The sequence below is a fragment of the Ceratotherium simum genome, unplaced genomic scaffold, assembly GCF_057802395.1.
Source record: "Ceratotherium simum simum isolate JZ-2026a unplaced genomic scaffold, ASM5780239v1 HiC_scaffold_45, whole genome shotgun sequence".
NCBI lineage: Eukaryota > Metazoa > Chordata > Mammalia > Perissodactyla > Rhinocerotidae > Ceratotherium > Ceratotherium simum.
The window spans coordinates 272,342-288,613 of NW_028261261.1; the positions used below are offsets into that span (position 1 = coordinate 272,342).

Genomic DNA, 16,272 nt, shown 5'->3' on the forward strand with positions numbered 1-16,272 from the left:
AGGAGATTGCAGGGAGAAAATTTTCAAATATGCGCAGAAAAGGGAATTTAAAAAGAAAGAAAAAAGAACACCAACTTTTCAAGGTAGCGATCTTAAAAATATCGAAGCGTTTTTTAACTACCACGGCTGGCCGTGTCGTGACCCCTGAGGTCCAACCCCTGGGAGCACCTGCTACCTGTTGCAGGAGCACAGCCACAATTCCGGTACAACCATAAGGATGCACGCTACTCCTTACGCCGCTCGATTCACCTTTCCAGCCGCCAGCCCTCGGTGCCCAGTGCCTATTAGTGTCTATTGAGCAAAGGAAATTCCACTTTTTCCTCTCCCCTTTGATGGCTTCGGTAGACAATGAGCTCTAAGTACCTTCCTGTGAATGGTGAGTATCCACTCGGAAGCCCAAGTATTTATTCAGCTTTGAAAGCCTGCAAGAGACTCAAAAATACTTCTTAAAATCTATTAATAGACACGGAATAACCTGGCTGCCTAACTGTTAGAGGGGATACTGATGGCATTATGGATGGAAGAAAAACTAGGATTTCCTTAGTAAGGGGGGCTCCTGACAATTTTCTAGAGACGAAGGGGCTTTTGCTCAGGTACAGACGTAGTTCCTGACCCCTGTTACCTTTCTAGCATCCACTGTGTGACACTTGGTGTCCCATGTATTTCTGTGACTATACAGTAAAGCATAATGAGGTACCTAAGACAGTCACATCCATAGAGACAGAAAGTAGAATGGTGGGGGCCCGGGGCTGGGGGAGGGGGATGAGGAGTTAGTGTTTAATGGGGACAGAGTTTCAGTTTAAGAAGATGAAGTGTTCTGGAGATGGATCATGGGGATGGTTGCACAACATGTGAATGTACTTAATGCCCTGAACTGGACGCTCAAAAATGGTTAAAATGGTCAATATTACGTTATGTGTATTTTACCACAATAAAAAAAGCCATATAGGTGATAGACTGTGTTGTATAATTGAAATATATACAATTGAAATTTTGTATAATTGAAATATATACAATTGAAATTTTGTATAATTGAAATATATATAATTGAAATTATATATAATTGAAATATAATTGAAACATTAAGGAGAACTTATATGTTCTCACCAAAAAAAAAAAAAAGAGATAAGTGAGGTGATGGATGTGTTAATTAACTATATAGGAAGAATACATGTATCAAATCACCACAATATATACTCTATAAATATCTTACAATTTTCCTGGCCAATTATACCTCAATAAAGCTGAAAAAAAAGGCACTAGTCATACCAAAGGAAGCTACTACTGGTCACGGTTAGTCAATTTATTTAGTGTGTGTGTGTGTGTGTGTATTTTAATTGTGGTAAAATACACACAACATAAAATTTTCCATCTTAACCATTTTTATGTGTCCAGTTCAGAGGCATTAAGTGCATTCATATTATCGTGCAACCATCCCTGGAACTGTCCCACCTTCCCAAACTGAAACTGTGTCCCCATAAACACTCCCTATCCCCCTCCCCCAGCCCCTGGCCCCCACCATCTACTTTCTGTCTCTGTGGATGTGACTCCTCTAGGGACCTCCTGTGAGTAGATCACACGACATCTGTCCTTAGTAAGTTTATTTTTAATTCCATAACCTTTGTGATCATTACAAATAAAACCATGTTTAAATAGTCACATTGTAATGATAGATTTAGACTTCCAGAATAAAAGTTATTGCTCTTTAAGTTAAAAAAAAAAAGTGTCAGGCATTGACTGTCCCGCTGCTGGTGGCGGTTCTAGCTGGTGGTTTCGGTGACTCGAAGGCAGGGCAAACAGCTCCAGGCTGAGCCTTGCTCTGGAGTTATATAAAGCATCCGAGGAGATAAATCACGTTTGCAACCCTCGGCTCAGGCAGGGGATGAGGTCACAGCATACATATAGCACATGATCCTAGAGCTGGGACAGCTCCCAGAGATCATCTGGCCTCCTGCCCCTTCTCCCGAAAAGGAGGCGGCTGAGGACAACCCCGGTGACTTGCCCAAAGCCCTACAGCAGTTCAGAGGTCCAGCCAAGAGGGGACCTCGGGCTTCTGGCCTCATGGACGCCTTGCCAGCAGCCCCAAGACCAGAGGCTGAGGTTATCACTAACTCAAAAAATCTAAAGAAAAACAAATACAGACAAACAAAGAAAACGACTAAAGAAAAAAATGACTTCTGTTTCTCTGGTTTGATAGGGCTTTTTAAAACCCAGTTTTTAAATAATTTTAAACTAATTTATACAAACTAGTTCGAGGCTGCAAATATTTTTCCATTTTCCTGCAGATGGATGGAATCCCATAAAGCAAACAAGACTAAAGACTGAAGAAAAACATGGTCATTAGTATAAATTTTTAATGAGAAGCACAGGAGGGAATAGATTATGGCTCCTTGCTGTCTCCGATCCTTAAAATTTAAGGGTCTAAATTTAGGGGCTAAAATTCTTCTCTGACTTTGTCAAACCTCTGAACAGGCTCGTTTGTGTTTCTAGTCGAGCACAGAAGTCTTGAATGGGTTAATACAGCTCATCCCCACCAGGGGGAGGGGAGAGGAGGAGGAGGAGAAAATTCCAGAGGAAAATGGTGCCAAGATATGAGAAGTATCTGGTTTTGACACGTGTGTCTTCAGACATGAACTCATGTGATGTTTAGAAACGTGTGTGTTTTCATATGAGATGGAACGGAGTGCGTGTGTGTGCGTGCGTACACACACTGGGAAATGGGAGGGGAGAGATGTTTCCTGGGAGCGGAACAAAGTGGATCAGATGTGCTCGTAAAACCGGCGGCTCCCACACATCTGTCTGCACTCACCTTTGAGGCAATAATCCAACTCGTACAGCTCACTGTCTTCCTCCTGCCTCTCCCAGAAAACCAGGTAGTGGGTGATGTTGCCGTTGGGATCAGAGGGAGGCTTCCACTTCAGAATAATCTGGGATGAGGAGTTAGAAACGGAGATGGGATCCAGGGGGACAGAAGGGTCTGCAAAGGAGAAAGGAAACAGGTCCACTGTGAGGAGGATGGTGCAAGCTGTTGGGTGGGCATGAGAGGGGACACACCAGTTAGAGAAATCATGAGGATGTTCGCTGCAGTGTTATTTTACCTCGGAGAAAACTGGAGACACATGAAACGCTCACCCAGGAAGGGCATGAGTTACAAAATTACAGTCCATTCCTACCACAGATTATGCAGCCATTCATTCATCCATTTATGCAACAATCATTTATGGAGCTCCAACTATGTGTCAAGCTCTCTCTGTCCTGGGCCCTGGAAAGACGCTGGGGAAAGGGAGGATGGTGGAAGAGACAAATACACTCATGTTTTCCAGTTAACATTTGCCCCAAATTGAGCCCAGTCACTGGGCACATTTCAGCAATTGGATGCCACTCAATCATATCACTGAGATGGCAGCTCATCTAAAACCCCCCAGAACACATCAACTTTGGGCTCCACAAAACCTTCCCCTCAAGAATGGAGGTGGCTGAGGGAGTTGGTGAGGCGTGAGGTTGGGGGCCTCAAGGCAGAGGACACAGTGTGTACAAAAGCCCAGATGCTGGAAGTTTCTGGAAACTATAAGTCCTTTGGTATTGTTGGAGGATACAACACGAGAGGGCACTAGCCAAAAAAGCTAGGCTGGCTCATCAAGTTTGGACCCTATCCTCTAGGACACAGTATCTCACCCTCGGCACTACTGACACTTGGGGCCGGATAATTCTCTGTCGTGGGGGCCGTCCTGGGGCTTGTAGGACCCTGGCCTCCACCCTCCAGATGCCAGGAGCCCCACCTCCTCAGTCAACCAAAACGTCTCCGGACATCTTCAAATGTCGCCTGGGAGCAGCATCACCCCCAGTTGAGCACTATGGCTATAGGAGAAGGACTTAGACTTCATAAAAATATAATTCAATTGCTATGAAATACTCCAGCTCCCCGTGCCAAAAAAAAAAAAAAACGGGGAAGGAGAGAAGGGACACAGAGGTGAAACAAAAATGGCAAAAATACTGATCAGCATTGAAGCTGGGAAATGGTTCACGGGACTCATTTTTTCTTTTGACTTCTGTGAATATTTGAAAATTTTCCATAATGGGAAGAGGAAATATCTAGTCCCCTCAGGTGTCTTATCGTTACTGCCTCATCTTCTGAGATTATAAACCTCAACACTCGGCTCTTTGAGAAGCCAATAATTACACAAAAGAGCATTTCACACAACATCACCACGTCAGCCTGCTAAAGGCAAGACATCCCATTCATGCACAAACTCACATCCACAAGAAACGCTTACTCGTGGCATTTGTCTGGACATAGATGATGTCGCTCTTTGCCCCGTATGTCCGGCGTTCATCAGAAAAGGTGACCAAGGTCTTGACAAAGATGGCGTACTGGGTCCAGGGCTTGAGACCCCGCATCAGCCACCCGGGGTGGTTCTGTGACTTGGGGTCGTTGGACCTCAGAGGCGGGTCAATGTCCACCACCGTCCAGCTGTTGGAGCCACACGCGTCCTGCCCATCAAACTCCGTCACGTTCTGATAAGGGCTTTCAAGAGGAAATAGGAGAAGGTGGTTACCATTTTGTGACTATCGCTCTGAAGATGGCAGAGATGCGGCCGGGGAAGTCACATCCTATGGGGTTGTATCCTTTTCGCCAACCATCTTACGCCACAAGGAAAAATGACACAGGAACAGCCAAAGAGAAAGAGACTGCTTCCCTTACATCTCAATTGCCCAGTAATAATAATAGCGATGATGATGAGAATGACGATGACAGCAACTACCTCAAGAGTTATTGATAAGATTACGTGGTGGAATGAATGCGACTTCTTGGCACACAGTCTGAACATAACAAATCTCGAGAGATGGAACTATTACTGACATGAATACTATCACCCCTTCCATTACCTTCCTTGCAAATTTCAGCAGAGCCGTATACTCAAAATGACTAAGTGTTGTTTAATGGGGATAGAGTTTCAGTTTGGGACGAAGAAAAAGTTCTGGAGATGGATGATGGTGATGGTTGCACAACATCATGAAGGTACTTAATGCCACTGAACTGGATACCTACGCCCAATTAAAACAGTCAGTTTTATGTTATGTATGTTTTACCACCATTTTTCCAATATCGGAAAAAATACAAAATAGAAAAATAATAAATTTTACACAATCTACTAGGTAGAGTGAATGGCTTTTTCTTGAGGGTGCCTGGTGAGATACACACAGAAGCAACAAAATGGGATACTGCTACAGGAAATTGACTTCATACCCCATCAACTGGTGAGATCGTAAAAGGAGCCTACATTTATTCCACGAGTAGGAGGGACAGGGAGAATTACCCCAGAGGGGAAGATCTGAGCACTCACACCCAAGCATGAAGCTTGCAGCACCATTTCTCTACCCTTCTACTTACGCCTCTTTACAGAAGAGCATGAACCCCAAGAGGTCTCGGAAGTCAGGGGGCCAATATGGCTCCCATTTCAGCAAGATCTTATCAGAAGATGTCCGAATGTGAGAAAATGTAAGTAATTCATTTTCACCTAGGAAAGTTTAAAAAAAATCAGTATCAGTATTAAATAATTTGTTTCAGCCCAAAGCAGGTGATCCGACATTTCCAAGAGCGTCCATGAGAAGGGAGATGTCAATCTGCTGTTCCCTTGACAGGTCTTGTACCCACGTGCCTCTCCCGCTGTTGGAAGGCAAGAACAGGTCATGCAAACGGGCCCCCACTGCAGGTCAATTACGTGGCCAGACGCTCAAGTGAATAATAGCAGTTGGTGCCCACGTGAGAAGGATGACTGGCCAGCAGTTATTGGGAAAAGAGACTTTCAAGAGTAATCTTTGTCCTGACACAATTTTGCCTTGCATATGGACTTTCAAGCCTGACACGTCAGAAGATGTAACTCCAGTGGAAACGAACACATGCCAAGTGAGTTTGGAGGGCATGCAGATCATTATACCTTGGAGAGACAACACCTTGGAGAGAGCAATTCCCTCTGCCTGGAATGCAAGCTGGCCCTTAAGCTACCCCCCGACCTTGAATTGCCACAGCTTGAACCACATTCCACCATAAGAAACCAACTCCCCATGAGGGTATTATGGATATTATGGAAGCTCTGGCACCTCAATGCTCGGATATCCCTTCAAGAGAGAATCTGTCAGAGGAATGCAGTCAGCTGACAGTCCACAGCTATAGCAAGTGCAGGATGTGCTATAGCATGTGAGGCAAGGCCATATATGAGGTGTCATTCATTCATTCATTCATTCAATGCTTATGTGGCATCTTCCAGTATCAGGCACTGTATTTGGTGCAGAAAGCACAGAGATGATAAGTACAACACCTATCCTCAGTATTTCAGAAAACCTATCACACACTTAGTTGTTTAGCTCACTGGGGGGTAGTGACGACCCTCTGGGGGCCAGTGTGGTGGGGCAAGGGGGAGGGTAGCCACATTATCTGGTCTACAGGCTGGAAGGACCAGGGCACTACCACTTACAGGACGCCTGGTCCCCGTTGGTCTTCAGGGCGATGTCATTCCTCTCCTGGCGCCCCTTGGTTCCCGAAACCTCCTCCATCTTGTGAATTTCAGACAAGCAGAGTTTGGGATTATAGTGGAAGAAGAGCTTCCCCTGAGTGATGGTGAGGTTGTGTTTGCTCCAGTCCCATAGCTGCCTTAGGTTCTGGTTGTCCAAGGCATAGAAAGAGTAGTTTCTAGGGAAACACACATACACACCTAGTCATTCAACGGTTTGTGTCTCCAAGATGGCAGGGCTGGAGTTCCTTTTGTTCAGCACTACATCCCCCATCCTAACCACTTGCTTGGCACATACTCAATAAGTGTTGAATGGAAGGTGGGAGGGACAGGGGAAGTTGAGGAAGTCTTCCTGGCCAGGAAGGTGTCTGAGCTCAGTCTTGTGGGGAAGGGAAGACCGTGATGGATTGAGATACGGGTTTCAGAGAGGGAAAAGACTGAAGACACAGAGGCACTGAGCTGAGCCCAGGGAAGAGCAAAGCAGCCTGCTCTGGCCACCAGTTGACAGGGAACAAGACTGGAGAGCTGCAATGGGCCAAATCCTCTAGTATATTGCATGCCAGACCAAGACCAAGAACATGCGACTTTCCTTGAAAGGCAGAGGGGAGCCACTGAAGGTTTTATAACAGCTCCGTAACTTGATTAGATCTGTGCCTTAGAACTATTAGTGGACAACTGGCACATGACAGATGGGAGAAGAAGCATCTAGATCTGTGTTGTCCAATAGAGAAACCACTACCTGAAATGTGGCCGTTCTGGACTGTATTGGAAGCAAACAGCACAGATTTCGAAGACTTAGCACACAAAAAAAGGATGCAAAGGATCTTCTTTATAGTTTTTTATATTGATACCATGCTGAAATAACATTTTAGATGTAATGGGTTAAGTAAAATGCATTATTAAAATTCATTTCACCTATTTCTCTTAAAGTTTTTAAAAATGTGGCTACTAGAACATTTAAAGTCACATATGTGATTTGTATTATATTTCTGTTGGACGGTGCTGGTCTAGTTCCAGGACAGTTAGCTAGGAGATCATTGCAACAATTTGAATGAAAGGCCTGAGCTTCAGCAAAAGGCAGTTTCATGGCAGAAAAATCAACATGAGCTGGTGAGGGATTCAAGGTAGTCTAGACAATTCTGTGTATTGGCTTCTCAAAAGCCATTCACAGCCTCCCTTTTCCCTTGCCTTCCTCTACTATATAGACTGGAAAAGGTAAATAATCACACTTCCAGCCTCCCATGCAGCTAGAGGCAGCCACGTGACCCAGTTCTGACCAAGGAGATATAAGCAGAAATCAACATTGATGGTGAGAGTGTGGGAGGTTCCAGGCAAGTTTGTTTAAAGAGACAGTCTCAATTGGCATGTACCTTTGTCCCTTTTTCCTGTCAGTTCTACAGATGTGAGTTTGGGTCTGAAGCAGCCATCTTGTGGCCATGAGGAGCACAAAGATGGAAAGAACTTTGATCTTTGATGGCACTACCAGATGGCCTTCTTCAGACTTCCTTCCTATGACTCCATCTCTATCTGTGTGAAATACACAGTCCAGCCAGGAAAGTGGTACCTGGATATCTGTTGTTTTACTAACTGAAATAGGGTTGGCAGGATCTCATGGAGAGGAGATCCAAGAAATGAGGATGGAAAACTGAGACAGGGAGGTGAGTTCCATTTTGTACATGTTGCATTTGAGGTTCCTAGGGGTCATCTGGCTGGAGACAGGCTCAGGGGTAAGGAGAGAAGCCAGGGCTGGAGGTCTTGGCACAGGTAGGAGGAGATCACTAGAGGGAAGGCAGAGGCTGGTAGCCCAGGATGCCAACTCTCAAAGGCACGTGGAGGAAGCAGGAAAGAAATCCAGGGCAGCTGGGAGAATATGTTGAAGAGCTAGAATCCTATGGACCAGAGGACATGAGAATCTCAGATACAGTCAATTTCTAGAGGACCAAGCAGTGAGAAGGTGCCAGATGCAGCAATTACGGAGTCCTGGTCAGGCCTGCACTCCAACTCACAATGGCTGAACTGATGCTGTTACCCCCACGTGGCTACTCCAAGGAGATAGGATGTTTGCTGTTCTGTGTGGGGTTTGATGTCACCACAGCTATGACACGACCTCACGTTGGATAAAGGGTGACTAAGCGCAGACTTTGGCTTTGCCTGGCTGCAGCCTGATGTCCTCAAATTTACAGGCCCCAGGAGTCCTTTGGGAATCAGCCCTCCCCAACACGGGGTCTCTGAGGTCAGTTCTTGGCTGGCACAGCCCTCCAGGTCCAGGCAGGACACAGGAGCCAGGCCAGTCTGGACACCATCTTCCATCCCTCTGGGGGTTCAGAGGTGGCCACATATCCAAGTTCATCCAGTGAGGGTTTTGCCAGAACTTTCTGGAAGGAGAAATTGTCTTCCTTCCAGAGTATCTAAGAGGGTATTGCTATATTGCTAGCATGGGGCAAGGGAGCAGGTAAAAGAACAAAACCAATGGAAAGAGAAAGAAAGCCAAGGATGGAAAGAAACTGATGGTGTACATCACTTGAGCTCCTGGATACAACTGTACCTAAAGCAATTCCCTGAACTTCTTGGTGACAGGCACCAATAAACTCCAATCTTGCTACGCCAGTTTGAATTGGGTTTCTGTTGCACAAAACCTCAAGATTCCCAACTATTACATTCTCCAAGTCTCCGCTTCCTCATCTGTGAAATGGAAATAATAACAGTACCTACTCCCACAGTCAGCATGAAGACCAAATGATATAGACCACCTAAAGCACTTAGCATACAGAAAAGAAAAATTGTTAGTCATCACTATGATGATCACGTTTCATTAGTGGTATCCTCGTGGCTACTGTCATTTCCACACCTCTGTGTATGCACTTCTTCAGAATGATCTTGTTGATGGTGGTATAATAAAGAACATATCTGGTCTGTGTCCCCATTCCTGGTGAGCTTCAAAAGCCCTTGGAATTTCCTGAGTGATAGGAGCATCTTTGTTATGCTAATGAGGTGATCGGTGGTGGTCTGACATAGCTTCAGGATGGGGGGCTAGTCACCAGAAAGAACACATGTGTGATGAGAGGGTTGGGTCTTTCAGCCGTCTGACCTCCAGAGAGGGGAGGGAGGCTGGAGATGAAGTTAGATCACGTGGCTAATGATTCAATAGATCTCGCCTGCGTAACGAATCCCCAATAAAAATTCTGGACACCAACTCAGTGGAGTTTCCTGGCTGGCAAACACGTGGATGTGCTGGGAGGGTGACATCCCTGAGTCCAGGAGGACATGGAAGCTCTGTGTCTGGGACTCTCTCAGACCTCGCCCTACCTGTATCCTTCATAATAAAGCTGTAAATGTAAGCGTACATAGTGTAAGTGCCTGACATTAAGATTTTGACTGCTGAGGCATCCATTTCAAAAGACATCCATCTTTTTTTTTTTTTTTGGTGAGGAAGATCAGCCCTGAGCTAACATCTGTGCCCATCTTCCTCTATTTTGTATGTGGGTCGCTGCCACAGCATGGCTGATGAGTGGTGTGTATGTCCAAGCCCGGGATCCAAACCCGTGAACCCCAGGCTGCTGAAGCTGAGCTCGGGAACTTAAGCACTATGCACTGGACCAGCCCAAGACATCCATCTTGAATAAATATCTTGCCTGTGAGACAGAGCTATGAGCAAAACAACCAGATGAGGAATGAGGCAGCCCCCACCCATGAAGGCCCCCCTTTCTGAAAGCCCTGGGTGACCTGGATAACTGACCACTTGAGTGACCCCACTGCTCCCTTCCTGCACCCTAATTTCCACTCTTATACTTAAACCCTAGATACTCCACCCCCGGACCCTAATAAAGACACAGCCCCAGGTCCACGCTCCATCCTTCTCTCTCTACCTATCACCTCACTGTGTGGCCCTGGGTGTCCCTTCCAGGATCTCTGAGTAATAAATCTTGTTCCTTTAAGTTCCCTGATGGTTTCTTGCTGATGTGTCCTGTGATTGTAATAAGACCCATGAGAGCCGGCCCCGCCACAAATAGGGGCCTCGGCAGGAGAAATGTCCATGGAGCGCAACATAAGTGATGTGTGCCCGGGCCAGCGGTGTGGACATTCCTAACCGAGGGCGCTACCATCAGTAGGCTCGGACAACAAAACAGTATAGCTTTTTTTCAGTTCTGTGAGTCATTCTAGTAAATTATTGAACCCAAACGGTTTGTGGGAACCCCCGAATGTACAGCGAGTTGGTCAGAAGTGTGGGTGGCCTGGGGTCCCCCAAAGTGTGGCTGGCATCTGAAGTGAGGGCAGTCTTGTAGATGATGGGGTCTGAGGCTAACCCCGGGGGGACCAGTGTCAAATCGTGCTGCTGGACACCCAGCTGGTTCAGAACAGCTGGGGCGGAGACAGAATGGAGACCAAACGGCTGGGTTCTTTTGTTGGATCTACACGTATCCACTGAGCACTTATGACGCGGCAGGTGAGAATGTAAGCCAGGAGTCGGCAATCTACAGCCTAAGGTCCAAACAAATCCAGCCGACCATCTGTTTTTGTAAATAATGTTTTATCAGCACACAACCACGCCCTTTGGCTCGGGTATCATCTATGGCTGTGCTCACACTATAAGGGCAGAGTTGAGTAGCTGAAACAGAGACCATATGGCCCTCGGAGCTGAAAATATTTACTATCTGGCCCCTTGCCAATGCCTGTTCTAAGCTGCAGGCACACACAGGAGTGAACAAAACAGACAATCTACTTTCCCCATGGGGGGTTACAAATGGCCACCAATGCTTTTCACCAAGAAGTGGAAATGGGCTCCTCATCCATTGAATCTGGGCTAGGATGTAACTTGCTTTGGCCAGTGGGACATCAGCAGATGTGATGCACAGAGGCTTGCAAAGGACTTGCACATTGGGGCATACCCTTCCTGGCTACTGGGATGGGCAATCACATGGAGAGAGGCCCCAGCTGCCCATCTAAGATGTGAGAGGCTATCCTATACCATCCAGCCATAGCTGACCCAGCCCAGGCCAGACAAGCCACCAGTCAATGCACAAAATCATTTAGAAACCATAAATGAGTGCTATGTTAAGCCGCTAAGAGCTGGGGTGGTTTGTTATGCAGCAAGAGCTAACTGATACGCTTGTGAAGTATATGGTCTAGTTGGGGTAAATTAATAATCTGACAATTAAAATATGAGCTAGTGGTAAATGCCATGAAAAGAATTAAAACTGAATAATGTGCCAAGGCAAAGCTGGACGGGTGGTCAGACAGGGAAAGATTCTCAGAGGAAGTGACTTGTAAGCTGTGACCTGGATGACAAGAAGAAGATCAAGGGGCAGAGCATTCTAGGGGGAGGGCATAGGGATGCCCCACACACTTAACATTCACCCCAAATATCTAGTCCTCCTCATCTCAGTAAAGAGTACCCCACTGCTCCCGCCAGGTACCTCAGAGTGACCATACAGGGTGAGGTCTTTGAATGAAGCCATGTGCGTTTCCAGACCTCTGCTCTGAAAACATCAAGAATGATTTCCCAGATAAGCCACAAGAATGGAAGAAAGCATATCTGGTCCTATTAGAAAATGTGACATACTAGAGTCTTCCATAAAATAAAATAAAAGCTTCAGAAGGAAAACTATTAATTTTTCTTTTAAACCTCCAAAGTAAAAGACTGCCATGACAAGTTGGAATTAGCATCCCTCACATTGCCCTCTTCCACTCAGTAAAGGTCCCAGGCATCCAAGGACCTGCTGTCAATTTCCTGGGGTTTCAGTTCTAGGGGCCACTGCACCATCAGAGAGAACATCAAAGGAGCTTTGCTGTATTTCTCAGGTCTCAATTATGGTGAGGAAAAACTACCTTTTATTTAAAGCCAATGTCTTATAAACAAACATCTCACCGGAAGATGATAACATCCGTGTTTCATTTCAAACATGAAAAAAAAATAGAAATGAGTCAAAAGGAATATAGGGTCATTTTCCCAAACTTACTGATAAACTGGCCAAAAAAAAAAAGAAAAAATCTCTGTCTGGCATGCAAAGGTGATTTATAGAGGTCTATTTTTGGTCAACAAAGCCACTTGATAGGTTTTATCAAAAACGAGTAAAACAAAACATATTGTACTTGCAGGTTTCACAAACACTTGAAGAGAGGCTCATAAGAACCAAAATAAAGATTGTTTTCCTTCCCAACCTCCCCACCTGGGGAAATAAAATTTCCCACCAGAACACTCTCGCTTGGCTAATTCTCAAGCCTGAAGAGGAAGATTTTTTACGTAAGCGGATCAGCCCAAGGCCCCTCGACGTGCGTCTGTTTCTGATTTGTCTTTGTGTTGTTTGTGGGGTGTTTTTTTTTTCCCAAGCCCTCAATACAAAAACCAGGAAACAGATTTTTTAAACTTGGTTACAGCCCTGAGACACCGAAATAGCTCATGTGAGGAGCTAACAACGGGAACAAAAATTCTGTGATGTGCGTAGGAAATCTGACTCACCGCCAAAGAGAGAAAACCCTGCTATTTCTCACCCAAATAGTAGGAAATGATTTGATGGCACTGTCCTTCAGAAAGCAACAAATCCCTGAGAATAATCTGGAATCGAGGCTCTTCCTCCTTGCATTCTGGGCTAATCGCAGCACATGGTCTGGCTCCAGATCGGAGAAAAAGTTAAAAACCTGAGCTCTGTTTGGTTCTAACAAGTCAGGCAGCTACAACAGTGGGGACGGTCCAGTCCACGTGAAGGGTTCCAGGATAAACCAAGGACTTCTGTCTTTCTGTCTTCTATTCCCAAAGCGAACCACAGAGAGCCTTGAACATGGTGCGCAAGATGCCAAAAATATTTACTCTCTGATCCCATACAGAGAAAGTTTGTTAACTCCTGCTCCAAAGCCAGGACCAAAACAGGAGGCAGAAATGGCATCCGACAGACCCAGGCTTATCACTGTTCATCAGCAGCTCCCTCACTCATAGCCAATTAACTCTGGTTTTTCACACAGTTTTAACAGGCGGCACCACCATCACCAACACCATGTTCCTTCCCCTCTTTGCTGCCCACCACCCTCCTAAACCCACACCCAGGACTCACTTGCTGGAATTCATCATATACCCAGAGGGACACTCGGGGATGCACTTGTTGTTGTGAATGACGTACTGGTGGCAGCCCTGCCTCCGTGAATTCTTGCAAGTGTTGTGCAGGTCCTGGCAGAAGCTGAAGTTCACGCAGCGCCAGTCTTGGAAGTGATAGTACAGGGGCGGGCAGGTCTCCACGCACCTGCCGTCCAGGTAGAAGTTTCGGCAGGCCACGCACTTGGTGGGGTCGTCGGGCTCAGAGCAGTTGCCCAAGCACTCGCTGTGGCAGCAGAGGCCGTCAGCGGTGCAGCCATGCGACTTACAGATGGTCGGGCAAACTGCAGAGAGAAAGAAAAAAGCTGGTCAACGGCTTTGCCCAATTCCTGTCTGCACAGTCGGCAATTCTGGATCAGAGAGTGAGAGCCAAACAAAATAACAACAATAATCGCCTCATTTCTGCAGCACTTGCCACGTGCCAGGCACAACTATTAACTCATTTCATCCCACAAACCAGCGGGGGGCTGTAAATATTTAACAGCTGTCACAGGGAGAGGGGCGGGGAGCCTCTGACTTGTAGCATTTGCCATTTGCCATGGTGTAAATACTCCCACCATGGTCCATTTCAAGCTAACATGGAGCCTGTAAGAGATACATTGTAACACAGCATTAATAGTGCTTCCACCATATAGATACAATAGTAACAAATAACCTCAGACGCATAAATAATAGAAAAATGTAGTGAGATAATTAGGAAGCAGTGAGTGTTGTATATTTATTACCTTGTTTTTGTTGTTGGTGGTGATTTTTTTATTTTTTATTTTTTTGGTGAGGAAGATTGGCCCTGAGCTAACATCTGTGCCAATCTTCCTCTATTTTATGTGTGGGTCGCCACCATAGCATGGCCGATGAGTGGTGTAGGTCCGTGCCTGGGATCTGAACCCGTGAACCCTGGGCCACTGAAGTGGATCACATTGAATTTAACCACTACACCACCAGGCCGGCCTCTATTACCTTGTTTTTAACATAATTTAACTGTAAGTTTATACCATTTAATTTTTAATAGCAGCTTAACAACCCAGCTCGCAAATTTCCTAAAAATTTCACCATCGGCTCTAGCAAGGTGACTCCAGCCCGCAGCTGCAGTGCTGGTATAAACAGATACGTTATTATCTCTTCTGTCTCCATTCTACAAATGGGGAAACGGAGACTCAAGAAGGTTAAACAAATTGCTCAAACGGTATTTATTGCTTCAACAGACATCTGCTTGCACTGATCTCGATACTGCAGCCACCACAGCCTCAGACTCTGCCTTCGGGAGCACATGGTCTAATGGAGGACGCATATTAGTTAAACACATAAATATGTAATTGCATTTGCAACGAGCATTGTGCTAGAAGTAAGAAGCGACATTTCTGCTGAAGCCTGAAGGAAACAATGAAGGGGAAGGAAAGAGAAGGTTCTGCGGATGGAGGTGCAGAGGCTGTGCATAGATTTTGTGGCTGGAGAGAGTTTCTTGTTTGATGCAATTGAACTTGTCCATTGCAGGCTGGACTCCATCCTGGCTTCCTCTGGCAGCTTGTCACACGTCCCCCTTTCTCCCAGTGTCTCACTACTCATCGCTTCCTAATTACCCCTTGATTTTGGAGCCTCGGCATCTGGTCTGAGCCTCGATGACCAACCCTCCCTTCCCAGGCTCTCTGCAAATACGTCCACGGACAGATTGCTTCCGAGAGACTGAACAGACCTCAGCCACGGCAGAGCCTTTTCTCGCAGGTGCTTTCCTTGCTTACTCTCTGCGTGGTTTGAAACACAGTTTGGAAGCTGGGGAGTATTATTCACCCCAAAACCTCAGGCTCTTTGATTGCTGCAGTGAACATTCCGGCCCCTAATGGACCCCACCAACCCGACCTAGGGAACAGAAGTGGCCCCTGAAGCTGCATTCACATATGAGCAGCACTGTCTGAGGGAACTTTCTACGATGACGGAAATGTTCTCGATCTGCGCTGTCCAACACGGTAGCCACTTCTCCCCTGTGGCTGTTGAGTGTGGTTAGCGCAATTGAGGAACCGATTTGTTTTTAACTGTGGCAAAATAGCATAAAATTTACCATCACAACCATTTTTAAGTGGTTAATGCTCAGCGGCATTAAGCACATTCACAGTGTTGTGCAACCATCACCACCATCCGTCTCCAGAACTTTCTCCTCTTCCCAAACTGGAACTCTGTCCCCATTCCAACACTGACCCCCCACCCCCTCCCACAGCCCCTGGCTCCACTATCTACTTTCTGTCTCTATGAATTTGACTCCTCTAGGTTCCTTAGATGAGTGGAATCATACAGTATTTGTCTTTTTGTGTCTGGCTTATTTCACGGAGCATAATGTCCTCAAGCTTCATCCATGTTGTAGCAGGTGTCAGAATTTCCTTCCTTTTTAAGGCTGAATAATATTCCATTGTATGGATGGACCACATTCTGTTTATCCATTCATCTGTCAATGGACACTTGGGTTATTTCAACCTCTTGGTTATTGTGAGCAATGTTATGAACATGGGTGTGCAAGTATCTTTGCAAGACCCTGCTTTCAATTATTCTATGTATATACCCAGAAGTGGACTTGTTGAATCATACGATAATTCTACTTTTAATTTTTGAAGACCCACCATACTGTTTTCCACAGTGGCTACACCATTTTACATTCCTACCAAGAGTGCACACGGGTGGGGAACCAAA

General features: G+C 45.9%; 1 protein-coding gene across 1 annotated transcript in view; it reads right to left on the bottom strand.

The window, feature by feature from the left end:
• The window catches only part of LOC147911240 (insulin receptor-like), a 98,907-nt gene that overhangs the window by 24,976 nt on the left and 57,659 nt on the right, over positions 1–16,272 (bottom strand). Inside the window, exons 4-8 of the mRNA XM_087428395.1 lie at positions 13,563–13,880; positions 6,477–6,713; positions 5,393–5,519; positions 4,275–4,525; positions 2,810–2,977 (exon numbers count right to left, since the gene is read on the bottom strand). Coding sequence (XP_087284521.1) covers positions 2,810–2,977; positions 4,275–4,525; positions 5,393–5,519; positions 6,477–6,713; positions 13,563–13,880 — 1,101 coding nt within the window. The remainder of the gene's footprint in view (positions 1–2,809; positions 2,978–4,274; positions 4,526–5,392; positions 5,520–6,476; positions 6,714–13,562; positions 13,881–16,272) is intronic.